The 27,277-nt window shown below is 38.0% G+C and overlaps 1 protein-coding gene across 5 annotated transcripts in view; it reads left to right on the top strand.

Annotated features, from left to right (window-relative positions):
* DIAPH2 (diaphanous related formin 2) overlaps positions 1 to 27,277 on the top strand; it is an 873,267-nt gene that overhangs the window by 439,148 nt on the left and 406,842 nt on the right. For all 5 annotated transcript variants that reach the window (XM_019641102.1, XM_019641101.1, XM_019641103.1 and 2 more), the window contains one exon: positions 2,230 to 2,469. In XM_019641102.1, coding sequence (XP_019496647.1) covers positions 2,230 to 2,469 — 240 coding nt within the window. The remainder of the gene's footprint in view (positions 1 to 2,229; positions 2,470 to 27,277) is intronic.

The raw sequence follows: 27,277 nt of genomic DNA, 5'->3' as shown, positions 1-27,277 counted from the left end.
TTCGATGCCCAGCCTGAGCTGAGCTGCCGCTGAGCTGCCAACAGGTGGCAGGATGACTCAGCTTAAAAAACAAAACAAAAACCCAAGAACAGAAGCAAGACTAACCATCCCTGTAAGCCTTGGGTTGAAATTCCTTGTTGAGCAGGGACAAGGCCACCCTGGTGACCTAGGTTTCCACAAGCTGTGTAAAGCAGGTACATGGTGACTGGCCCCTGCTCCAGGTAACTCTGGCTCTTAGCCATCAGGGAGACCGAAAACTGCTCCCTGAATATAGAAACGTGATTCTGTGCTATGGGTGGCCAGTGAGCAACGAAAGAAAAGGAAAACTAAAGTGGGGAGGAATTTGGAGTCAGTGGTAGAGGCGAAATGAAGGCAGAAAATCACATGTAGAAACTTAGAGAGATTCCCACACAAACATACTTGAGGAAATTGGCACGTTCATGGACACGTAGACTTTGATGTGGTTACCTTCCAATTTTGTGGCCTTTACATCCACTTTTCAGATACTTTGGCCCAAATTCTGCCCCTGGATATATACCTCATATATGCCTGACCTACAAACCTTTTCTCACACCGTTCTTTCTACACCTTCGTTTTGGCCCCATTTTGTCTCTGGATCCCTCCCTCTCTCCCTGCCTCCCTCCTCGCCTTCCTGCCTCTCTGTCAGTTTATCCGTTTGTATCCCTCTCCTGTGAAGCCTTCATTACATATTGTAGTCCTAAGAGTTTAAATTTTCCCTTCTTTCAGTGATCATCCCCAGCACGCAATTTCTGTTTACCTATCTAGAATCATGTGCTGCTTCTATAACTAGCTGTAGTTTTTAAGTGACTGGGTTATGAGTTTTAGGCTATATTGGGGACTTGATGCGAGAAGGTAGTGTGTCTTACACTTACCATGTGAGCCCTGAAGAAGCAGGGGGATGGTTTGTGGATTACCCTGATCATATAGAATAGCTAGGGATAAGTGATGAGACCTACACAAATAGAGTAACAGGTAGATATTCCGAGCATACTTTGATACATCTGTCTATAAAATCATGAAAGCATATAGGAGGATTAGCAGAAGGCAAAGGTTAATCTTTGAAGAGGCAGACACCCATGGTTAATGGGCAGGTTCATTTCAAAGAAGACAAATGATGGACTATGCCTTGTTTTTGTATTAGAGCAGCTATGGTCTATTTAACAGCTCATTTGCTGCTTTTGAAGGGTACTTTCAAAAGTACCCTTTTTTGTGGTTTAAGGATTTTATGTTGTCAAATTCTTTTCATTTTATCCTCAGATATCTTAGTGCCTAATCTGCGCCTGACATAATTAAGCTATACATGCAAAAAATATATATAATTAGGAATGTTAATAATTGCTTTTCATGGTGTGTGTGTGCTTGTGTATGTTCATGTGTGTCTACCTTCCCCTGATCTCTCTTCCCAGAATTCATTTGGTGGGTGAAATCTAGTTCAATGATTTGGAGTTATAGGAAGGACTAAAATAAGTTATTATCGTAGGAGCTATACCAAATGGAATAGAGAATGTGCAGCAACACTGTGAAACATGTAATTAAAACCGAAATTGAACTGTTTTGAAGAAAACCAATATAGAATTATTTAATAATGCACTTAAAAGTAAGTTCATGTAATTTTACCATAACCTAATTATTTAACATCAACATTCTGTCAAGTAGGTGAAATTCTTTAGAGCATTTATAAATGTTTTATATATATTTATGAATAGAAATCATAGGTTTAAAATTATTAAGTGCTCAACCAGAGCTAGTCCTCTGATTTCAAACACCATAGTAATAGGTAATTTTTTAGGAAGGTGGTTTTCTATGATCACGTACATCTTTTATCTATGACCCAACCATTCACTCAACTCAATTTCATATTTGTAAATTTTCATAGCTCACCTCATGGACAAATTTTTGGCAGTTTAAATGCTATTGATGACTAATGATTATGCAGTTAACATATAGCAACTGTTTAGCTTCAGTAATATTATCTTAATGCTATGAGGACTGTTTAATTTATTTAAAACCAAACAGCTGTTTTTAAACTTTGATAAAAAATAATCTTTGGGAATGTCTAAACCAAACAAAAAGTAATATTTTTGAAAACCCAGAGAGAATTCATTTTGTACAGAAATTTTATAGTTTTGTCTATAAAATTATCCCCACTAGAGAGAGAAATAACAGGTTTTAAATATATGTTCTTATGGAACATTCTTTATCTTACAGATAAGCTCAGTGAAAATGTTGCGGCCTCGTCTCAATAGCATTCTTTTCAAACTCACATTTGAAGAGCACGTAAACAACATCAAACCAAGCATCATAGCAGTAACTCATGCCTGTGAAGAACTGAAGAAAAGCGAAAGCTTTAACAGACTTTTAGAGTTAGTTCTTTTGGTTGGGAACTACATGAACTCTGGCTCAAGAAATGCCCAGTCTTTGGGTTTTAAGATCAACTTCCTTTGTAAGGTAAGATAACATTTTATAATGCTTATTAACAACAGTAATTTCATCTATGAGAGGAGTCACTCTAAATAGCAACAGTACATAAGCCAAAAAAAGTATTTTTTAAAAAGGGTGGATTTTATGGTATATGACTTATATCTCAGTTAAAACAGATAAATAATTTTTTCAAGATCTCACTGTGGTAAAATCTCAGTGACTAAATGCTTTTGTGGTAGAGTACTAAACTTTTGCTGATCAAATGTTTCTGGAGTTTGTAGATCAAGAATATTTGCTTTTATGAAGTAGATGCAATCTTGTATTTCAATCCCTTTTACTTATTTAATGCCTCTCAAAAAAGTATTTGAGGAGTGAAATTCATTGAAGGAAATTGCCAGAAATTTGTTTTTGAGAATACTTTGCTAATTCCATTCTAAGAAAATAATATTCTTTATTGTTAAATAGTGCTGTGTTAACAAGCTTATACTAGGTATCTAATGCATTCACTAAAATTTTTAAAAATCAGATGATCATCGTCTTATTGTTTGGATCGGGCCATTTCATACTATTATTTCTGAGCTTTCCATTCTTGTGAAAAGTAAACAAAGAAGCAGAGAAGCATACAAGTGATTGTATATGTCCATTTCTAGACTAGAGCAAACCACCTTTTTCAAGGGAAAGATCTGTCTGTTACAGACAGAAAACTGAACAGACTGAGGTTCGGCCTGTATGAAAGCTAGAGGCAAAAATAAATCTGAAGACAAGCAATCTGTCCTTGACGTCTCACCATTCTTTCACCTTTTTTTCCTCTCTCACATCTGAACACATTGCAGAACTTTGGTTAGTTCTTGAAGTATATTATAACAAGAATCCCAAATCTAGGAATGGATATACATTTCTATTCATGCATTAAATAGATGTGCATTACATATACCCGGACAAGCATTTTAATATGTATCAAAAATGATTTGTTCCTGGTATTTCTAACTCAGGCAGGCATAAAGAATAATATTTTCAGATAATAGGATATATAATGGAATTGTATCCGTTTACTCCTGATTTATTTCTGAGGGATATAAGAGAAAAAGGAAGATATCCAAAATAATAAATTTTGTCAAAAAGAAAAAAAAACATTTTTACTCGCTCCTCTTGTGATATTAAGGGGCATATGAAATTATTTGCTAATGACAGAGAGAAAAAGGCAATGCTTGTAATAAACTAGAATAAATCAACCAGATTCGTAGGGTAAAACTAACTGCTTAAGACTCTTGTTGTATTATATACCATATACTCAATACTAATACAATTATCTCTTACAAGATGCTATTTGTTTAGAGTATATGCTGTATGTACAGTGGGCGATTCTTAAAGTGTACTTGGTTATGATTATAAAAGTATCATAAATTTAAAAAAAATCATTGGGAGTTTGTATTGTATACCCATTTCACATTTAATTCATATAAAAATGACATTTAAAACAAACTATCCCAATTTGAATAAATATGTACCCTTTTAAGTGTCTTAATTTCACACTATTCAAAGTAATTACATGCACTGATTTTTTTTGAAGCAAGAATGAATAGGTCATTTATACACAGGAACAAAAGATTATTTTAACCTCACAGAAGGATTTTACAGTTACATCTTATATTTTGGAGAGAAGCTTCTTCCTGTCATCTAGCTGTCAAATAAAAGTTCTTCCACACAACGCTGATCTGACATCTATCACTAGAGGTATGCTCAAAGGATTCAGCACAAAGATTTTTGCCACCTTCAAATAAAATAAAAAAACATCCTTGTGGGAAATACTATCATGTTAGTAGTAGGTGTTCTAAAAGAGAAAAAAGTGAGTGTTTTAAAATCTCCCCCTCCCAATTTTTCAGTGGGATTTTTATCTTCAGGGAAATACTTGTCATTAAGAAAGACAAATATCATATGCATTCATGATATTCCCATAATGTCTAGAATTAAAAGGATGTTCCTGGAATTCAAAAGATTCTGAGTAGATATGTAAATGTCTAAAATGACAGAAATTTACTGAAGTACATAGAAATGTTTTGCTTAGGTTTATAATCTGTTTTCAAATGAATTAACTAACTACTGATGTATGATTAGCTAGAATTGCTGTTAAATTCCAGTTATTTTCTAAAGAATGCCTGATTGATTTTTCTTAGTGTTATTTTTTTCATAAAAAATAGCAGAGGAACTTTTCTTTGTAGATTACTGATTATGCTTTAAAAAAATGATTCCATTTAGGAACCTAAATTATTCTAATGGTAATTTCCTTTCTCAGTGAATTTAAAAGTGCAATCTACCGTTTTTCACAAGAAGATATAGAGCATGTTAAAATATCCACCTAGCTAAGAAGGAGCCGTGGTATAAGCAGTTATCCAATGTATCTTATCGTAAAGTAATATTAAACATTCAGATGGTCACAATTGACTCCTATAATATTTGGGAAGAAAAGGAAAACAGACGGGTTAACCGAAATGTCAAACATCACTAAAGGGTATCATTACTATAAGTACTACCCTCACTACACAATACTTTGTTAATTTGCAGCAGTGAATTATCACTTTGTGAGTCACCAAACCAGGGTGCTGAGCTGTAAGAAAAATCATTTCTATGGAGATGAGTTCCCAGTGTTAGCTTGGCCCATGCTTGCCTGCTGGTTATTAAAATTCTAACCAATAGCAATGTTGCACCTCAGGGTCATTTGTTTTTTGTGTTTTCAGTATATAATAACATATATAATCTGCATAAAAACAAAACATTTGAAAATACTAAGCACTCCCTAGGCACTAAGCTTTTTGGGTATAACTGATAAGGATCTTTGTAAGCAACAGGAAGTGACTGCCTGACTGAAAAACAAACAAACAAAAACAAAACAGAATTTATTGGGAGGGTATAAGGTAGCTTAGCCAGAAACTGAAGAAAGGCTGAAGAACTTGGCCTTTAAAAGAACAGCCACTATCACAGCTTTGAGAATACGGGAGCAGGAACTGATGAGAAGGTTTTTCAGGAAGTTGGCTTTTTGGGTGTATTAGCTCCAACCATTTTTCTCCTCCTTTCCCTGTATTCGATTAAAATTCTAATTAGGAAGAGAGACTGAATGGCCTAGTATGGATTATAAGAACTCCCTTTGTCCCAGGGAGAACGAATAACCTTGATTGACAGTGCTACCAAGACTGCCTATGATGGAAGACTGGTCATGCCCTAAAGGATACTATTACCAAAATAGGGACACCAAAGGGTAGGGGCAGGTGAAGGCATATCAGGCAGGCTCAAACAAAGGCAAAAAAAAAAGATCATTGGTACACCAGGGGGATACAAACAGGAACCTCCAGAAGCTTTTGGTACAGTTGAGTAGCCAGCAAATAGATATAGAAAGTAGTATGTAATGTCACAGGATGCACCATCAGTGAATAGAAAAATGTATGCCCACTGAGATTACAGTGAGATTAGCAGGACTTCAGAGAAGGGAAGAATTTTTGGTGATGTGGGTAGAGATGGGCAGTACTGGTAAATTGAACAGAAGGATGTTGAAAGATAGGTAGAATTCAGTTACATGAAGGAAGGAAGCCCCGTAACCTTACAAAATGGGAGAACGCTGGGTTCAGAAGCGACCTTTTAGCTTCCAGTTGCTAATTACTAGCCCAATTATCATGGCTAAGTCCCTTGCTCTCTCTCAACCTCAGTTTCTTCAGCTGTACCTGAGGAAATACACTGAGCTTTGTTTCTTTTCATAGTGTTGTTTTCAGAGTCAAATAAAGTGATGATTTTCAGACTATGGTGAAAAATTGTAACATTAAACAAATGGTAGTAGTTCTCTTTAATGATGGTACACAGCTAGGAACAATCATGTGTTTGAGGATGAATTAGAAAACCCCACTGCTTGGAATTTGGGGTGTACGTTGGAAACATGATAACGTTGGTTGGCAGGTTGTGAAAAGATTCTGAGTGATTTGTCTATTGGTTTGGATAGCTCCATAACTATATGTTTTTTTGGCCTCATTCAGAGCCCATTTCATAAACCAAGAAAACCAAAGGCCTGTCTTTTTCTGACTTGAATTAATATCTCCTTCATCTATACTGTGACTTTCTAGTCATTCTAGAGAGACATGACAAATTATGATGCAGTAGGATGGTGTGCTTTTGTAAAGATGCGACATATGTTGTACAAAGAACCTGAAGAAAATAATTTGGTTTCCTGTGAAGAAAATTGTAGATCTCTTACTTTAAGTCATTAGGATTAACATAATAATGTAATTGTGCTGCCTTCTCTAAGAGTCATCATTTATATAAAATATATGTAACATATAAAGGCTTGATTTCCTAGAGGCCCTCACATGGTGTTAGTGACAAAATATTAGACATCACGCCAAGTCTACAAAGGAAAGCATCCATCTCCCCCATAGAAGTCACAAGAAGGAACGTGAAATAGGTTCAGTTTCATAGTGAAAATAGACGATAACTTACCAGACTATGTGATTTGTAAGGGAAATGACTGCTCTCTATGGAAGAAAATTTGGAAATTAATAATCCAAGTGAAAATCTACAAAGACCTCAGAAAAACTTCATATCTAAGTACTCTAAAAATTTCACAATGTCTAGTCATTTTTCGCTGAAATGATGTGGACAGTAGTCATATAAACTGAGAATCTTAACATTAGAAGAGATCTAGTCTAGCCTCTTCAGACTGATGAGAAGACTGACTCTCGGAGAAGGGAAATGCTTCGGTTAGTATATTGTTCAGCTTGAGTTGCTGTAGCAGTGCCACAGGCTGGTGGCTTAAACAACAGAAATATATTCTCTCACAGCTTTGAAGATTGGCGGTCTAAGATCAGGGTGCTAGCCTAGGTGTTTTTTTGTGAGGGTTCTTTTCTTGGCTTGAAGATGGCCATTTTTCCACTGTGTCCTGACATAGTCTTTTTTCCACGCATGCAGGGGTAGGGGTGGGGTAGGGGGTGAGGGTGGGGGCAGGGAGCAGAGAGAGCAAGAGTGAGAGAGAGAGAGAGAGAGAGACAGAGACAGACAGACAGACAGACAGACAGACAGACAGACAAAGCAAGCAAGAAAGCTCAGAATCCTCAGGATCCAGATCTGGTACTCCTTCCTCTTATAGACACTGATCTTAGCAGACTAGGCCCTACCTCTTTGACCTCATTTAACCATTTAATCATAATCACCTCCCTAAAGGCCTTCTCTCCAGATACCATCACACTGGAGTTGAGGGCTTCAAGATGGGAAGGGAGCACCATTCAGCCAGGTTCATAAAGGTGAACATAGGGACCAGCTGCCCTGGTTTACCCAGGACTGAGAGTTTTCCTCAGTTGCGGGACTTTCAGTACTAACTTCAGGACAATCCCAGGCAAACCAAGACAGCTGGTTACTTCAGTTATGAAACTAGAGGTAAGACCCTGGGCTCTTAATTACACGCCATTTTTTTTTCTCTTTTTGAAACGTGGAACTGAAACAACTTGCCTTTTGCATTTTTATGATGTCCTTTGCTACTCTTCATCTTCTTTTGCCCTTTATTTTAGCTCTTCTCTGGTTCCCACTGCACATTGTGAGGACAGCTATTATAGAACTGTCCACATGTTATTATAATTACTTTATTTCTCTTTTTCAAGACTCAGAACTGGTGGAGTTTGGATATGTAGTTTATTCTACATTATATCCCCAGTGTTTATTCCATATGAAGTCCTCAAGAAATTCCTGTTGAATGAAGCCAGGCTATCTGATTAAATAAAAGATTTGTTGTGAATGTTAACTTTTTTTAAGTGAGAAAATTTAGTTCCTCACAGATATAGAGGGTATATTTTTAACAGCAAAACTATCAAATATGTAATTCTAGCACTTTGCTATGGTTTATTTGTGAAAACATAAAAATGTAGTATTTGCTATTAAATATAAGAAGCCAGTAAGCCACCCTCAAATATGGGTTAAGGAATAAATATGGGACTGTTAATTTAAAACCAAAGGTAATTTAGAAAATAACCACTATAGGATATGCTGAAAGGCACCATAGCAAAGATCAATAAATCCTGGTCAATAGTCCATATTTGGTTGGTGTGTTTTTACAGTTTCTAAAGTGCTTTCCTTGCTGTTCAAGGAGGTTCATTATTATTAACCCCACTTTGCAAATTAGAAAACTAAAGCCCAATGAGGTTATGTAATTTTTCTAAGATTAAAAAGCTAGTAGTATATGTTCAAATTCGGGCTTAAATCTAGGTTTTCTGTGTCCAGTACCTTTCCAGCAAATGGCCTCGCATTGCACTATCATGGAATATTTGGTTATACTTAGCTCATTTCGGGGAAGCTTTACACAACCTGTTCTGCCTCATACAGTGCCCTGAAAATGGGGAAAATCACATGTGGCCTTTCTTGGCTCTGGTAGCTTGTAAAATGAGGAATCTCTGTTTTTTTGGGGTTTTTTTTGTTTTGTTTATGGTTTTTATTTTAATTTGAATTGAATTGGAAGTAATTATAGACATATTAATAGAAAGTTTCTCTTACCCTAAATAGATTTGAGTATATCCAGGCAGCATAGCCTTTATATTTGTAATAAAAACGGCACCTCATCTGAATGGTTACAGAGCTGTCGCATGACTTTGTGTGCATGGGCTCTCAGAGCATCTAAGTTTTGCATAGGCGAAGTTGGCTGCTCACTGTTCTCTGTATTTTCCAAGTTAGGCTCTGCTCTCCGTGGACATGGCTTACTTACCCTCAATCTCTCATGTTCAGAGGCAGAGTTAGAATCCAGCTTTTTCTGGGACTCAAATTATTTCACTGGCTCAAACTATTTTAGAATGTGATGGTCTCTTTTGCTTCACTGAAATATGCTTTTTCCTGACAGCGTTTTTTGAATTTGGGGGAGATGTGGTTGATAATTGGCTGAGAAGAAAATTGCTTTGAGGGATATAATTTGTCTTGGAAACATTCTATGTAAGGGAAGACTAGACTATCGAGTATGAGATTGGATGGAATGTTAGGTCCTTTTTCCAAATTTTCTTTTTTCTCCCTGTGGGTCTTTTAAACTTTTCTTCCTGTGGGGCTATTTGCGCAAGAGTTTTCCGTGGGTGATCTCTCTGAGTCACTGGTTTGTAGTCAGTGATAGGAGATCCAATTCTACAGCAAAATGCAGAGGAGCTCATTCATGTTACTTTGCATTTTAAGATGGCATCATATATAATATATGACACACCATACCATTTGTTCATAACTCGTGACCAGTAGACAAACATTTCAAGTTTTACCTGTGCCTCATATTACAAAGCCAAGAACATTGACCATATTTGACCTCTGCAATAACTAAGCACCCTAGAATGGTATAAGGACAGGATATCATTCTTAATTTTCAGTGGTCTCCTTTGCTCAGCTTATTCGATGGTTGACCTTTATTTAAGTCTATTGTGTTTTATTGTATTGTGTTTCATGGGCTCTCATCATTGAGAACCACTGAATTCGTTTTCTTAAGCTTCAAGATGAATGTTGCGGCTTTGTGATTCTATGCCAGTGGTGACATTTTAGATTCAGATTCTATAATTGTGTCATGGGTTTTTGTTCCCTGTAATTTGTCATGTAAATCAATATACCAAAATGTGTAATTGTCAAACAGCAAGCTTTAATATTACTTGAGCCAGTAGTGTCCAAAAGTGCTTAATTTTATAGAACACTAAATTTATTTGTTTAAAAAAACAATTCCCCATAAGATCTTTTAATTCCCATATGTTGCTCGTTACATATCCTAAAGCACATATTATTAATTAGTGCATGTGGACTTGTGCGTAAAAACAAATGGTAATACTAAAGGATTGCTTCAGTCATCTCACTTCTCCAGTAATCAAAATGCTTGGACACCAGCTCAGAAATCCAACTGAAAATCCTCACCTTCGGCAGCCTTCATGTCATTTAAAATCTGAATGAAACGCCGTCTTCTTCTTCTGATTTTCCTTCTCTTCTTTCAAAATGCAGCCCTCTGAAAGTTGGAAATGTGATCATGGCTCCCTGATTTTATAATCCCACAAACAGATTACTGTGGGCTTTATCCTTCAGTTAGAAAATCAGCTCTTTTTCTACTTCTAAGATGGAGGGTACCGAGTCTCTCTATGTGTCTCTGTCAAGGGGTTGGCAAACTGTGGTTTGCGAGCCACATGCAGCTCTTGGGGTATGTTCCGTCTCAAAAGTTTGCCAACTCCTGGAAGAGCCAATCCTGTCCCTCACAACAATTTAAAGATTATTCGAGAGCCATAAATATATTTTTACATAATCACCATTATGTGAATAATATCCTTTAAAATTTTTATAAATGAAACTATGATAGTTTTATTTTCATTTTCAATTTTACTTCAGAGCCACATGTCCGTACCCAAAGAGCCGCATGTGGCTCGCGAACCACAGTTTGCTGACCCCTGGCGGCTCTTCCGTCTCAAAAGTTTGCCGACCCCTGCTCTATGCTATAGTGGTCTGCACATACAGATTGACTCCTTAAGTAGATAAAAAGCTTAATGAAGGTTGTTTGCATTTCTGTCTTTAGTGGTGCTTTCTTCTGAGATCGTTCTCTCACTTTTTCCAAATGGTCACACCATTTTCTAGATTTATGTTAATGCGGAGACACACCATCTTTCTTCTTCTCTGTGGCCTACGTTACAGAATTGAGAGGGGGATAAAAGGCTAACTGCTGTGTCAGCAGGGGTAAAACTGTGATCATGTTGGGCACAGAACTTTATCAATTTTGTAGATATACTTCTTCAAACCAATATAGTTATGAAAAAATATGTCTATCACAATGCGTTTTTTGCAAACTTGAGTTCTGGTTAAAAGAGACAAACTCACACCTGTACCATCCTACTTGCCTCTAAAAATACAGAGTCCCATGAGCTTATTTAAAGATTGTTTTCCAAATTGAAATATTCATTAATTTATATTCATTGGTGCAAATTAGTCATCTAATACTTTAAATGTAGCGCTTGTTTGTTTTCTCAGAATTTGATTATATCTGTTTAGATGTTATCACATTTATAACATTATTGTTTAGATTGTGTGAAAACTTCATTATACCCCCCAATTTTCAGTTTATTAAATTCTCTGGAGAACAGTAGTTTGTAAATGTAATTTGTGTGATGCAGACTTGATTAGTATTCCTTGTCAATGCTAACTCCTTTGGAGACATATTTTTTCTCTCCACATTTTTTCTATTTCACTTATATAGGTGAAAATCTTCTGTTCTCTAAACAGACACACATAGACACACTCACAGCCATGCCCTTAACTGTGATTATTAATATTGTGAACCCTATGCTGCCATCCCTGTTATTAACTCTCTGTTACAGTTCAGTGTGTTTCCCAGATACCCAGATAACTTGCTGTGAGGGATAATATGAAAATATATAGGACACACTTGCCTTGTAGACTAGCTATGCCTAGTTTTTGTGCTGCACTATGCAAACACATGACCTTTTCGATATAGAAGATATTCCAATTTTTGCAAGTTTTACATCAGGGGGAGGGCCAAGGAAAAGGAATTGAAAGCCAGACCAAGCCAAAAAGTGTGTTTGTGTGTACATACGTGTGTGTGTGTGTGTGTGTGTGTGTTGAGAGAGAGAGAGAGAGAGAGAGAGAGAGAGAGAGAGAGAGAGAGATTGAGAGACAAAATAAAAGAATGAAAGAATGAGAAATAATCAGGGATAATTTTTGGAATTGGATGAACAGAAAGAAACAGGATTATAGTAAATATTTCTTCTTATATATAAATTGACACACATGTAAAGAGCATTTTAAAAAAGCAGATAAGACTTGCTAAATTATATTCCTTATCTTCTGTCTATAATAATCATTAAAAAACCAGCAACATATACCAGTATGCCAAAAAAATGTACACATTTTCAGAGATATTATCTATGTATTACTTTTCGAAGTTGAATTACGGTAGCAATGTGTAGTGGGACATTCGCTCAAAAGATGATGTTAGGGGCCGGCCGAGTGGCTCAGTTGGTTAATAACATGAGCTCTGAGCAGCAGGGTTGCCGATTCGATTCCCACATGGGCCGTGAGCTGTGCCTGAGCTGTGCTCAAGCTGAGCTGCCAACAGGTGGCAGGATAACTCAGCTGGTGAGAGCATTCTCTCTTAACAACAAGGTTGCTGGTTCGACTCCCGCATGGGATGGTGGCCTACGCCCGCCTGCAACTAAGATTGACCAGGGCACCTTGAGTTGAGCTGCCCTGTGCTGCCGATGGGAAGCCAGATGGTTCAGTGGTTAGAGCGTGCACTCTTAGCAATAAGGTTTCCGGTTCGATGCCCGCATGGGATGGTGGGCTATGCCCACCCACAATTAAGACTGAACATGGCACCTTAAGCTGAGGGGCCACGAGCTGCCAACAGGTGGCCGGATGGCAACTGGACTTGGAGCTGAGCTAGCTGCACCCTCCACAACTAAGATTGAAGTACAACTTGGCTGTTCCCCTTCTCCAATTCCCCAACACTGTCCCCCTTCCCCAACTCCCCAGTAAAATCTTAAAAAAAAAAAAAAGACGACATTCATCAAATTAATGCTAGGGTCATTCATTGTATTACAATTTTAATACAGTTTTTTTCCTTTCCTAAAATGTGCATATATTTTTTGGCCCCCTCTGTATTTGTATATGAAACTATAGTAGGGGTATAGTTTTTTCAGTAGGGGCTATGTGGCTTGGTTCATGACTCATTAAATACAGATGCATTTCAAGGAAACCAAAAGATGAATACATCTGTATTTTCTTACATTTTAAAAAATTTTATCCTCCTACTGATACAAAACAATGCTATCAACTTAATACTCTGCTATAACTATATTTGTCTAAATCATTGTGACTAAACAATAATGCATACAATTAACTGTTCTATGGGGTAGTACGGCTGGTAGAGATGAATAATTCTCTAGTTTACAAAACCCCCTTTTTTTATTCTTGATGAGTTCCCCATGTAATGGGTGGCAATGAACAATTTCAGTGCTGGAGCAGACAAAAAACGATGATTTGTGGCACTAGCTGTAGGTCTTACTTGGTTCGCCACAAAGACCGTTTCCATACAGGATTTAAATGAACCCAGCTGGCTTAGTATTCTGTGAATTGCTGTAGTCATTTTCTGAATTTTATCTTATGACTGATTTTGTAATTCTCACAGTGGGGGAATGTTGACAACATGAACAGCATTTAGCGAATATAATTAGTAAGTTTGAAAACAAATGCCATTTTATTCTATGAAAGCTCTGTTTGAAGAGGATTTCCACTCTGTATGAGACTGTTCAAAAAATGTGGCTACTGTGACTGACTGTGACTGATCATCTTCCAAACTGATTTTCCTGTGGAAGGAAACCATACTAACGAAGACCTGGGCCGATAACCATGGAAGGGGGTTTCTAAAGCAGCAGTTGATACTCAGAGAAAACCCTGACCATCCAATTATCTCTGATAACTTTAGAGAGTCTAAGGACTATTTATGTACAGTTGACCCTTGCACAATGTGGGGGCTGGAGGTGCAGACACTTGCACATTTGACAATCCGCGTACATCTTTCGGGTCTAAAGTCAGCCCTTAGCATCTGCGGATTCAGCCAACCACGGGTCAAAAACTGTATCTTTGATCTGTGGCTGGGAAACTGAGGTTGAGAAAGTGAAAATACTGTTTTTGATCTGCGATTGTTTGAATCTGCGGACACAAAATTTGTGGCTACAAAGGACCGACTGTATTTATTGAAAAAAAATCCGAATATCATTGGACCCACCCAATTCAAACCCATTTTGTTCAAGGGGTCAGCTATACATATATGTACTTTTTAGCTAGGAATTGGGCAGCAAGTTGGCTACATTCATTGAACGCTGAATTTCTGTGGAACCCTGTGCTAGATGCTTTACAAGCATAAAGAGAAGTGAAGCATACATCTCAGTCCTTGAGGGCCTTAGGAGCTAGTTGCCAGATACAGAATGTTGTAATTCAAAAACAAGAGACAAGAAGGGAAATAGGGGAAGGGAAGCAGGGGTGGGGGATGGGAGGAAGATGGCTTTCATATAATAGCATACACAAAAAAGTATCTAGATTGCTATAAATACTGGTGAACTGCAAGAGAATAACATGCTGTTAGAAGATAGCCCATACTGTAAAGCTGCCCCACTTCTTTAAAAAGGAAAAGCAGAATACCAGCCCCATTTACAACACACACCTTACGTCTCTCCCCGAAAACAGTCCCTTACATTATGGGTTTTTTGACTTCTGTCATGGGCACAAACACAAAATCTTGCCATTTTAAAAAAAAACACCTCTTTTTTTTTTATCTGCATTCTCAGAGTTCTTCCCTTTTCATGCTATAATAAGGGCATCTTTAATACTGCTTCTCATAAGCTTCTACTCACTTTCTACTATAATTAAATATTACTATTTTTAAGTAAATGTTGGGCAAAATTAATCAGCACCTATTCAAAACAGTAATGGTACTACTATGTGACTGTTATATGTGTGTACCCTTCCTGATCCACTAATTGGGCAAAAAAATCAAATAACATTTCTTATAATACGAGGGTGTCATGAGATTTTACAAATACATTAACTAAGAATGAAGGAAGTCACTGTTTAATGCTCTTATGAAGGATCACTCTAATATCCAAGCAACTTACTGTGAGGAAATATAAGCTATTCAAAAGATGACTGTTTAGAGAAAGGAACTCAACCTTAAAATTCAAGCAAATAGCTAGATACTTATATTCAGACAGAATATTTTCCTTGGAAGCTTGTGCCTGAGGGAAGTGGAACAGCATTTTGGGAGAGATGTACATGCGTGATGCGAAAGATTTTTCATCACGCTGGTCTATTCAAACCCCTTTGTATTTCCAGATTTAGCCTTCATGAAGTATATGAGAAAGGCCAGGGTTCTCTCAACTTCTGAAAACATCTCCTTAGGACTTTGTTGTGTTGTAATTATTTCAGATGTAAAACGTGTTCATGACCAAGAGATATTTGAAATTAACCTGTAATTTTTAGAGGTAACTTTGCCAAAGTATAACCGACATTATCAAATTTACTCATTTTTATGTATACAGTTTGATCGGTGTTGTTATTTGTATACCATCGTGTAGCCTCCACCGCAATCAAGAGATGGGACAGTTCTATTAACCTGTGTGGTTTCCTCGTAACACTTTGCAATCAGTCCTCACTCCCAGCTCTAGGCATCTACTCATTTGCTTTTCTGTCACTGTAGTCTTGCCTTTTTTCTAGAATTTCATGTGAATGGAATCATCCTGCAATGTAGTCTTTTGTGTTACTTTGTGTTTGCTGTGACTTTCATTTAGTGTAATGTGTGGCATATATCAGTAGTTCATTTTTGTTGTTGAATAATATTCCGTTGTATGGATATATCACAGTTGTTTCCATTCATCAGTTGATGGACATTTGGATTGTCTCTACTTTTTGGCTGTTATAAATAATTCTATTAATATTCATGCACAAGATGGAAATTTCAGTTATCTTGGGTAAATACCTAGGAGTGGGAATGCTGGGTGATATGGAAAGTATAGGCTTAATTTTAAAAGATACTGTTTTCCAAAGTGTCTGGACCATTTCGCATTCACATCTACAATTAAATAAAATTAAACTACAATGAGATATTATTTCATACCCATGAGAGTGGCAAAAATTTTAAATTCTGATAGTATCTGGTATGAGTAAGAACACAAGTCAAAGGGAACTGCAGGTGAGAATGTAACTTGGTACCTCTGTTTTGGAAAACAATTTGGTACTATCTAGAAGTGTTGAAGATACCATACACAGAAATGCCACTCCTCATATATTCTCTAGATAAACTCTTACATAAGGATTTTGGAAATATGTATAAAAATGATCACAGCACAAAAGGATACTTTCAACATAGTATCAACACAAAATGCGTGAAAATACTTGCAAATCACATATCTGATAAGGAATTGATATCCAGAATATATAAAGAACTCCTACAATGCAACCACAAAACAAAAACAACCTAGTTCAAAAATGGGCAAAGGACTTTAATGGACATTTGCTGAAGAAGATGGCCAGTAAGCGCATAAAAAGATACTTAACATCACTAATCATTAGGGAAATGCAAATCAAAACCACAATGAGATACCACTTCATATCCATTAGGATGGTTACTGTCTAAGAAACAGAAAATAAAAGTGTTAGTGAAGATATAAAGAAATTGGAACCCATGTGCATTGCTGGTGCGAATGTAAAATGGTGCGGCCATTTTAGAAAACAGTATGGTGGTTACTCAGAAACAACATAGCATTACCGAATGATGCAGGAGTCCACTTCTGGGTGTACACATAAAAGAAACGCAAGCATTGATTTCAACAGATATTTATTTGTACACCAATGTTCACAGCAGCATTTTTTACAATAGCCAAAGGTTGGAGCAACCCAAGTGTCCATCAACAGATGGATGGATAAACAAAATGTGTCTATACAATGGAATATTTTCAGCCTTTAAATAGAAGGAAATTCTTGTATGTCCTACAAACATGTATGAACATTGAAGAGATTATGCTAAGGGAAATAAGCCATTTGCAGAAGGACAAATATTGTATGATCCCAGTTATATGAGTTACGTAGAATAGGCAAATTCAAAGAGAAAGAAAATAGAATCGTGGTTGCCAGGGGCTGGTGGGGAGTCGGGGAATGGGGAGTTATTGTTTAATGGGTAGAATTTCCGTATGGGATGATGAAAAAGTTCTGGAGATGTACAGTGGTGATGATGGCGCAATGAAGTGAATGTACTTTGTGCCCCTCAACTGTACACTTAAAAGCGGTTAAAATGATATATTTTGTTTTAGGCATATTTTACTGTAGTAAAAGAATGTTCACAGTAGCATTATCTATATGATGACACCCCCCCAAAATAAAAAAAGTGAAACCAGATCATGGAAATGTCCAATAGGAGATTATAACTAAAATTGTTCATGTATAGTCATATGATAGATAGAGTAGTATACAATAGTACAAATGAATGAATGGATATAGCTACAGACATCAGCATAGTTAAATAACTCACCTCTAACTAGCTGCTCTTCAATGCTAAATTCTGATTATACTTTATCAATATTCCATGTCTTGGACCCTTCAGAGTTGTTCTTAAATAGCTAAAACCACTAATGTTGAACCACCAAATGCCATTTATTTACAGTATATATACATGGCAAGGTCAGTGTTATATACCCTTTTGGTGGTGGTGATAATCTCTAAAGCTATATACAGAAAAAAAAACCTAAAAATCTATTCCACCCACTCTCAAACCTCATACATATAAAACAGTTTTGTTAAGTAAAATACTCATGACAATAAAAAAATTTTTAGTTAAATGCTTAGACCATTTCTGAGAAGAAACTATTTAACACCTTAGAGATAGTCATGCTTGCAAACTATTTCTATACCAATTTAAAATAATTTGATTTGTGTTAAAACTATTCTCAGAGGAATTTCTATTTAGTAAGCCTATTCCAGACAGGTTGATTACCTAAGAGCACTTGAAAGTACAGACTAGCTTTTCTCTTAAGAGGTATAGGCATCATTCATTAATTCTTTCTTGCCTTTCCTAAGGTAAGTGCAAATGGTTGTTGATTTGCCACAGGTCCTGTGCTTATACGCAGGGCATTCTCCTTGAGTAAGTGGAGCTAGAAGGGAAAAGGCTGAGAGGTGGGGCAGGAAGAGCAAGAAAGCAAAATTTGTCTTGTCTGGGAAACGAAACTTTGCTGGGCCCGAAGGTGATAATCGAGATGAATCCTTATGCCATTTACTGTTGTCATGGTTTCAAGTTTAACTTCTCCTTTCACAGATTGCTGCTATAAATTAAGCTAACCAGTATAAAACTCTTAAATTACTTTTCTTTTACACAATTGGCATCATCTGTTCCCCCTTTGTTGGCAATACCATTGTAATACCAACATCGAGAGTGTAAAAAAGGGACCATCGAGCCTACATAAAGAATTAAGACATCCTTCCTCTGTAAATTACATTTGGCTGAATTAGTGTCAGCCCTGGTCATATAGCACCCAGAATAGCATTTTTGGTGACAGATTTAGAAATAAAACCAGGAAAGCATGTATTAAACCTGGCTGGTCAGAGCTACAGAGCTAATGTCTTTATGGTAATTGTAATCCTTAAAAATACATTATCTTTTTCAGTGTTTTTCAGTGTATTGCGGTGTATGGTGGTGTTGAAGAAAGCAGTAATTTGTAAACAACCCTTGGCAGAGAGCACAGGACTTAATTTGTTTAAATAAAGGAGACCAGCATTAGAATTCATGGGCTGTATCGAGACTGGCAAGCAGCAGTAGCTGTTTTGATATATGCACTGGAGCATTCATGATTGCTTAGATATTAACTGTCCCATGAATATACAAATATAATAGGGAAAGAGAAGCCATGATTAGGGGAAAATTCTATGAAAAGAAATGAAGTTGACTGATCTGATCGTACTGGTAGTTTCGACAGGTTGATTCCAGTGACTCAGCCAGATAGATTCCTTCACTGCATTCCACTCTCTCCTCTTTCCAAGGACAATCCGATATAAATGTATATTAAGTCGCGTTGCTATCTGTCAGAGCTCCTTCCTTGACACAGAGGGATTAGACAATGCCGGCTTTTCCTGAGAATCGGATCCGTTGATAAATTTGCTGAGTTTCAGATGACCAATTGTGTAAACACTAAAGGTGAAAATGGGGGCGGGGGTCTGAAAGGCCTTTGTGCAGATACAATCTACAGACAGAGACTTTTATCTCAAATTCAAATTTGCATGCACTCTAAAGAGAGACCTACTTAAATGTGTCCGGACACTTTTCCTTTAGTAATATCCACACTGCTTTACTACTTCATTTCTTTTGTTCTTTCTATGAAAATCTATTTCATCTCTGATAAATACTCATTCTACAGCAATTCGTGCAAGAAAACCTGGTGTTCCTCCTGCACACTCTTGCTTCTTTCCAGAAGAGAACGTTTTCCTGCAGCTGACTGGCTATTTGCTCCTTTTCTCAGCCTGCTGATTCTGTGTGCCACTCTGCAAGCTGGGTGTAAGGTTTCTTTAAGTGGGGGCATAAGGTCCACAGCTGCGCTCCTATGTGCTGGACGGTCATGCGTGGACACACTCTCTTGCTCTTGGTCTTCAGCCCCTAATGGGGTTGCCAACACGGGAACCACAGTATCAGACACAGTGTGCCTGTATCATGGGTAAGGGTGATGCCTCCTCCTTTTGCCTTCTCCTTTTTTAACCCACTGGGTTCTGCTCTCTGCAGGTTCACATGAAGAAACTGTTTGGTATGTAGGTTGACACGTTTTTCTCCTTAAAGCCAGTGAACACGTTAGCCCAGAAATTAGAAGTGTTGAAATATATTTGCAGTGTAAGAGTTTTATGGAAAGCATTGAATCCTGGTGTCTGCCACTAAAATGTGATACTCTCATTCAAAATTCTTGAGTACGTAAACAACAATGCACATTGGTCAATAAGAAGTTGAGTTAAAGTTGGAAAGTATGAATGATCTGCCGGGTGATCAGGTCCATTACTCTGGTAATACACAATAGAAAAGACACACTACTGCATGATGTATGTATATTTTCAATATAGTTTTAGATGAAGGGTGAGGGACAGTTTAGGAGACTTATGAACAATGTCTAGACTCTTCACAGCATGGAGCATATTGTTTGGGTCATCTGGTCTTGGCTAAGTAGATGGTAAATTATGATACAAATCAGTTTCCTATTTACATAAATTAATTAAGAACATTCACAGTGATTCTGTCCTTCAGATGTCACAAATTGCTAGGCAGTTTCTCTCTGGTTTTAAATTAACACTAAGTTTTCAAATTATGTTGACACTTGAGCTTTTTACATGTAAAAGTAATTATGAGAGGGTCGAGGCAAGCTGTGGACAATTGTCAAGCATCTCCTTGCATGGAAATTTCCTTCAAAGTCTAGTGGTTCTCAAAATTTAGAATGCATCAGAATCACCTGGAAGTGACATCAGAATTTTTTTCCCAGTATGTTAAAACACAGATTGATGGACCCCACCCTGAGAGTTTCTGATTCAGTGGACTTGGTGTGCAGCTCCCAAATTTACATTTCTACCAAGTTCCCAAGTGATGCTGATATTGCTGGTTCAGGGTCCATAGTATGAAAAGCTGTGTAATAGTCAGTGCCCATCTATTTTTCTTTCTTATGATTTATAATCCTTAATTCTTCCGTTGCTTCATCCTCTCAGGCCTAATAATGCTGAACTGATTTGGTACAAATAATTACAATAACTTTTGTCACTAGTCTCACCATTTCCCAGCTGCTGGCTCTGCACCCTCCCCTACCTATTATCTAGTTATCACAGTCAATATTTTGAATAAAATAGCTTACACATTACCTCCTCTTTCTGGCTATCCATTGTTTTTAATTTTGCACCCTGTATTGAAACTGAGCTCAAAGGTCACTGAAGATTTCTCTAATCATCAAATTGGTTCTCATTCGCTTTGGCCTCTCTCTCTAGCATTTATTCATACAATGAACATTTATGAAACAAAATTGATAAAGCCCTTATTGTTAAGGACTTTACAATCTGGTCGGTGAGACTGACTGTAAACAATTATATATTGTAGAAAAAATGCTGTGACTGGAGTACATATAAATCACTTTGGGAAAGTAAAAACAATCTATTCTGTTCAGGGAAGTTGAAAAAGACTCATTAGCACCAGTCTCTCTGAATGACCCTTCCCCTACTTCTGCCCCATACCACACACCTTCTTCATCAACCATAACACTTGATTCACTTCAGTATGTATTAAGCACCCAGTGTACCTAAGTCACCTGGCTGTATTCTGGCACCAACTCTGATTAGCTGTGTGACCTAGATCAAGCTACTTAAGTGCTCTAAACCTAGTCCCTTATCTATAAAATGGGCATATTGATAACTAACTCACTGAATTGTTGGGAGAATTTTTTTTAAAAAGTGATGCATATAAAGCATTATCAAAGGCCTGTTCCATAGGCACATGATAGATGGGTAACAAATGTTGGTTCTCCTCCCTCATAAAATAGGAGTAAGATACTACCATGTAATGAAGGAAGAAGAGCATCTAGATTTAGGAAGAACATAAGCAAATGGGGTGACATCTTCATGCTTTTTTGCATTCAAGAAATATACGAGGTCTGACAATTACGATGGCGAACTCATCCTAGAAGAAGTGCTACATACCTCATTGCTGAATATCACTATGGTCACCTTTGAAGTACTCCCCTTGGGAAGCTATGCACCGACACCAGCATCTAGCCCACCCTTTGTCGTATTCCCCTTGATGCCCTGAATGTCATCAAAATATCTTCCTTTCAATATTTCCTTTATTTTCGGTAAAGAAAGAAGTCATTGGGGGACAGATTAGGTGAGTAGGGAGAGTGTTCCAATACAGTTATTTGTTTACTGGCTAAAAACTCCCTCCCAGACAGTGCCGTGTGAGCTGGTGCATTGTCATGATGCAAGAGCCATGAATTATTAAAAAGTTTATGTCATCAAACTTTTTCATGCAGCCTTTTTATCACTTCCAAGTAGTAAACTTGGTTAACTGTTTGTCCAGTTGGTATAAATTCATAATTAATAACCCCATTGATATCAAAAAAGTTTAGCAACATCGTTGCAACAAGTTCGCGAACTTAATTGTCCAACCTCGGCTATTAAGTGCCGATTATGTATCAGCCATTGTACTGAATGCCGGGTATATAAAAGTGAGCAAAGCAGACAGAAAATGTCACTGTACTTGTGTAGCTGACTTTTCTAGTGGGCAGAGAAGTACAGTTAGTAAGAAAATCGAGTATATAGTATATGTGAGATAATTGCTGTGGAGGAAACTAAAAGAAGGAGGAGGGTAAGAGGTGTTGGGAGAGTGGATTGCAATTTTAGACAGAGTGGCTAAGAAAGACCATAATAAAAAAGTGACTTTTGGGCCGGCCGAGTGGCGCGTTGGTTAAGACCTGGCTTGGAACGCCAGCTCTGAGCAACAGGGCCCCGGTTCAGATCCCACATGAGGGCCAGCGACACTGCGCCCTCTACAGCTAAGATGGTGAACAACAGCTCGACCTGGAGCTGGGCTGCTGTGAATCGCTGGCAACGGCTTAGACTGCAGTAGGGCGGCAGTGGGCTGCCGTAAGCTACTGTGAGCAGCCAGCAGCCGGCGTGAGCTGCCAAGAGCCACTGTGAGCAGCCGTCCAGAGGCTAGCGAGCAACTGCCTCAGCCTGGAAGAGCGCAATGATAATACCAACATGGGCCAGTGAAGCAATGTCCTCCACAACTAGACTGAAGAACAAAAGGACAGCAACGTGTCTGTTCCCCTTCCCCGATTCCCCAGCACTGTGCCCCTCCCCCAGTTCCCCCATAAAATCTTAAAAAAAAAAGTGACTTTTCAGTATAGCTCTTGACAGAAGGGGAGGAACTAGCCATGCAGGTTAGTAAAAGGGAAACTTCCTCGGCAGAGAAAAAAACACTCATAAAGGCCCTGAGTGGGAGGCATGCCTGGTGAATTCAAGGAGCAGCAGTGAGGAGGCCAGCATGGCTGATGGGGGTGGTGAAGGGTAACACCTAGAGCTAGAGATATGATCAAGATGTTAATGGGGGACCAGAGCACAGAGGGACGTTTAGGCTATAGCAATGACTGTGTGAAGATGGGAAGGTAAAGTAGGCTCTTGTCACTCCAATCTGGATGGTGATATGGTCATAATACATTATTCAATTCTACAAGTCTGTGAGCCTAAATACTTATGTCCATTTTATAGATGGGAAAGCTAACATAGATCGTTTAAGTTACTTGCCCAAGGTCATACAACAACTAGTAAATGGTAGACTCAAGGTTCAAACCCAGTTCTGTCTGAATCCAAAATCTGTGCTCCATAACTATTCTGATTAGAAATTTGAACTTTATTATATGAGTTGTAGCGAACCATTGAAATTTTTTAAGGAAGAGAGTGACATGGTCATTTGGATGTTTATAAAGCATAATTAGGTTAAATCATGTGGGATAAAATGAAGCAGAGAATGGAACAGCCATGGCCACTTTCTCATGGATTATCTCCATCTGTGTTGAAAATGAGCTGTCCCCTTTTTCCTAAATCATCTCACTCTAGAGCAGCGGTTCTCAACCTTCCTAATGCTGCGACCCCTTAATACAGTTCTTCATGTTGTGGTGACCTCCAACCATAAAATTATTTTTGTTGCTACTCTATAACTGTAATTTTGCTACTGTTATGAATCGTAATGTAAATATCTTTTTGTTTTCCGATGGTCTTAGGCGACCCCTGTGAAAGGGTCGTTCGACCCCCAGGGGTCACGACTCACAGGTTGAGAACCGCTGCTCTAGAGTCTTCTCTTTTCCTTGTTAGCGACATGCATCAACCATTCTTTTAATCACCAGAACTTAAGAACATTTGAAATCTTTGATTTTTCCTTTTTTCTCATCCCAACTATTTCGTTTCAGTGACTTAATCCTATTTGTCTTCACATTGTGTCTAAAATTTGTCCTTTCTTTGTCTTTTTTTACGTACAGGCTAGTTATCATTTTAATTATCAATCCTTGACAGGTGCCACCAAGTTACTCTCCTACGTTGTCTCCTTTCTGTATAATTTTGTGTTTTCTCATAAATTCTGAGCTCCCTGAGACTTCAAAGGTACCAGGGGTGGTGAGGGGAGGAGAGGAGGAGATTTTTCCCTGATCCCAAGTTTCTGGTACAGTCTCTAGCCCACCGCGGATCAGCAAATGTACTTCTGCGTTCATGTTTGCTTTGTTCCTAACCTGCCTCCCCCTACAAACGTATGATGCTCCACTTCCTGAGAGCCACATTCTAACTGCACTCTGGCATCCACTCCCACCTCCTGTCAAATATGTTGTCCTGGCAAAGTCTAGCTTTGTAGTCATCCTCTTTGAATATATGGGTATATGTGTTCATGTGTACACACACACACACACACACACACACACACAGTTTAATTTAGAAGTATTGCTGTATAGCCCATGCAAATGGAGCTTATGTGGACAAAAACTTCATTAAGAAACATTTATTGCCTACCTCGTATATTCTAGCATTCTCTTATGTACGCTGGGTTAAAAAAAAAAAGAAATTAGGAAAACAGAGTCTCTATCCTTAAAAGAGCTTACTTTGACTTGAAGAAACAACTGTGTTGAAATATTTATAGTGAAGGAACATAGCAAAAGCAGGTCTCAATTACTCCTGAGACGGAGAAGTGTTTAGAAAGGAGGTAGGTGGTGGTTGAATAGTTTTGAAAGATGAGTGGGTCTTCACCTGACAGATAGAAAAACAAAATGGAGGGAGAAATAAGGGGAGTGTCGCGAGACACACGACTTACAAAAGCACAGTGGTGTGAGACTATGCGGTATGTTCAAGGAGTTGTAACCAGACTGAAGAGAAGGGTATGCAGCAGGGACCCAGGCAGGAAGGTAGGCAAGGGCCAGCTCACAAAGGGCCTTATGTGCAAAATGAAGAAGTTTGTACACCCTTCTAGTACATGACGGGCGCCTTCACTATGGAGACTTTCAATGGATTTTAATTATTCTCTTCACATAGACATTCTATAATAGGTCCCATTCATAGATATATGTATATATATAATATAAAATAGCCCATTCCTATATATTCCATAATATATACATAAATTATAATCAATTTCTACTTGTAAGATTTATATTTAAAATTAATTAATTTTAATTATAACATTAGAAATAAAGCGTTTAATTTTACCATGACAGAATTCAACATTTGAAAACATCTGTGTGGAGAGCTTAAATTAACTGAACTTGTTTGGTTTAGAGAACAAAACACATGAGGAAGGAACGTGACTCTGTGAGAGGTGGTTATACAGAGGATGGGGGCCCGTTATTTTCAGTTCCCACTGAGGACAGAGCCAGAAGAAACAGGATTAAATCTCAGCAGAGGGGAAAATTACCTACAGAAGGGGTCCTTCACAGAAAGATTGAGTGTGACTGACGTAGATGATTAAAATGTTGTCGTCTCAGACCCTCCGGCTGTGTGCTGGCTTCTGTGTTCTCACACCGCCTGATTTCAAAGTCAGGGGCCAAGCACAAAGTGTCAGGCTGGAGGGAAAGTATGTGAAATAAAAAAACGTTTTTTTCATGCCAATTAGCTGTTCAGATATTTTGCTATCTGCCTAACTCAAGTTTTAGAAATGTATTTGAACGTGTCAAATAAAATTATTATCTTTCGGAATAGTACTCATGTTTATTAGAAAAAAGAGAGATGATCAGAATTTGCTCTAGAGATAGGTGTTGTTCTGTGAAAGTATTTTTGTATTCATGTTCCATTTCAAGAAGTTACTAAAGGTGAGGTAGATACAGTTAGTACAAATTCAATTATTAATCTTTATGTGTAACATTTATTGGTCAGATGATTACAATAAAATTACTACATGGTTTATTAACTAATGGCACTTTATCAGTGAATATAGTGAATTATTCTATCATTTTTATTGTTACCATTTGTCTATCGCTCAGCTTGTTAAAATATTATAAAACGTTTTGAAATTTTTTGAAGATTTCCAATTCCTGGAACTGCTGTATGTGCTTTTATTGTTTGAAAATATATGCAAGACAGAAGATTATAGGGTAACCATTTCTTTCATCCCGTTGCATCTTTTAAAGAGAAGCCCTGTGTCTGTCACACCCCAGCCTAACTGTGGCTGGTGAGAGGCAAAGAGAGCGAGCACAGGCCCAGATGCACAAAGGCTCTTGACTCCTGGTTGGAGCAAACCTTGAAATGCTTACAGTGTAGTCACCACTGCAACTTAGGCAATCTGGACAACTATTATTGGAATATTTGATGTTAATGTAAAATTAACATAATTTCTAGTTCACTAGATATCAAATGCAAATCAAATTGATTAATAAGCTAACCCAAATACTTTGGAAGGGATTTTGCCCACACTCAGATTAGATTGTGTTTTACTACCCTAAGATATGTACATATCTAACTATTATACTTAGAAGGGCAAATTATTGGATAAATGCCATTAGCCATTAGAATTGATGAAAGTGGATGTTCTCAGTTACTTTCTCTGCTGACACTGAATAACACCATAGGTCCTGAGAGAGAGAGAGAGAATGGCTAATGGGTGAATGGTGTAGAGGTGGTAAGAGAGACCTAAGGCATGATAATACAAAGTTAATATAATAAGTAAAAGTTCCTTTCCCTTATTTGTAATAATATATATAGGTTTTTTTTTTCTTTTGTTTTTTTTAAACATTTTATTGGGGAATTGGGGGAGGGGAACAGTGTTGGGGAATTGAGACAAGTTGTTGTCCTTTTGTTCTTCAGTCTAGTTGTGGAGGACGTTGCTTCACTGGCCCATGTTGGTCTTGTGATCATTGTGCTCTTCCAGGGTGAGGCAGTCGCTTACCAGCCACTGGACGGCTGCTCGAGGGAGCTCACGGCAGCCCACTGCAGCCTCACTGCAGCCTACGCCATTGCTGGCGACTCACAGCAGCCCAGCTCCAGGTCAAGCTATTGTTCACCATCTTAGCTGTAGATGGCGCAGCGTCACTGGCCCATGTGGGACCCAATTCAGCGGCTCTGCTGCTCAGAGCTCGCACTCCCAAGCCAAATCTTAACCAGTGCGCCACTCGGCTGGCCCAATATATATGTAGCTTTAAATGATTCATTGAAAGGTCATAAACAAAGAGAAAAATAGGGCCGGCTGAGTGGCGCGATGGTTGAGAACTCGCTTGGGATGCCAGAGGGCCCCGGTTCGGATCCCACATATGAGGGCCAGTGACACTGCCCT

Source organism: Hipposideros armiger, unplaced genomic scaffold (genome assembly GCF_001890085.2).
Source record: "Hipposideros armiger isolate ML-2016 unplaced genomic scaffold, ASM189008v1 scaffold_56, whole genome shotgun sequence".
NCBI classification, from domain to species: domain Eukaryota; kingdom Metazoa; phylum Chordata; class Mammalia; order Chiroptera; family Hipposideridae; genus Hipposideros; species Hipposideros armiger.
This window is presented reverse-complemented; position numbering and strand designations above follow the sequence as displayed.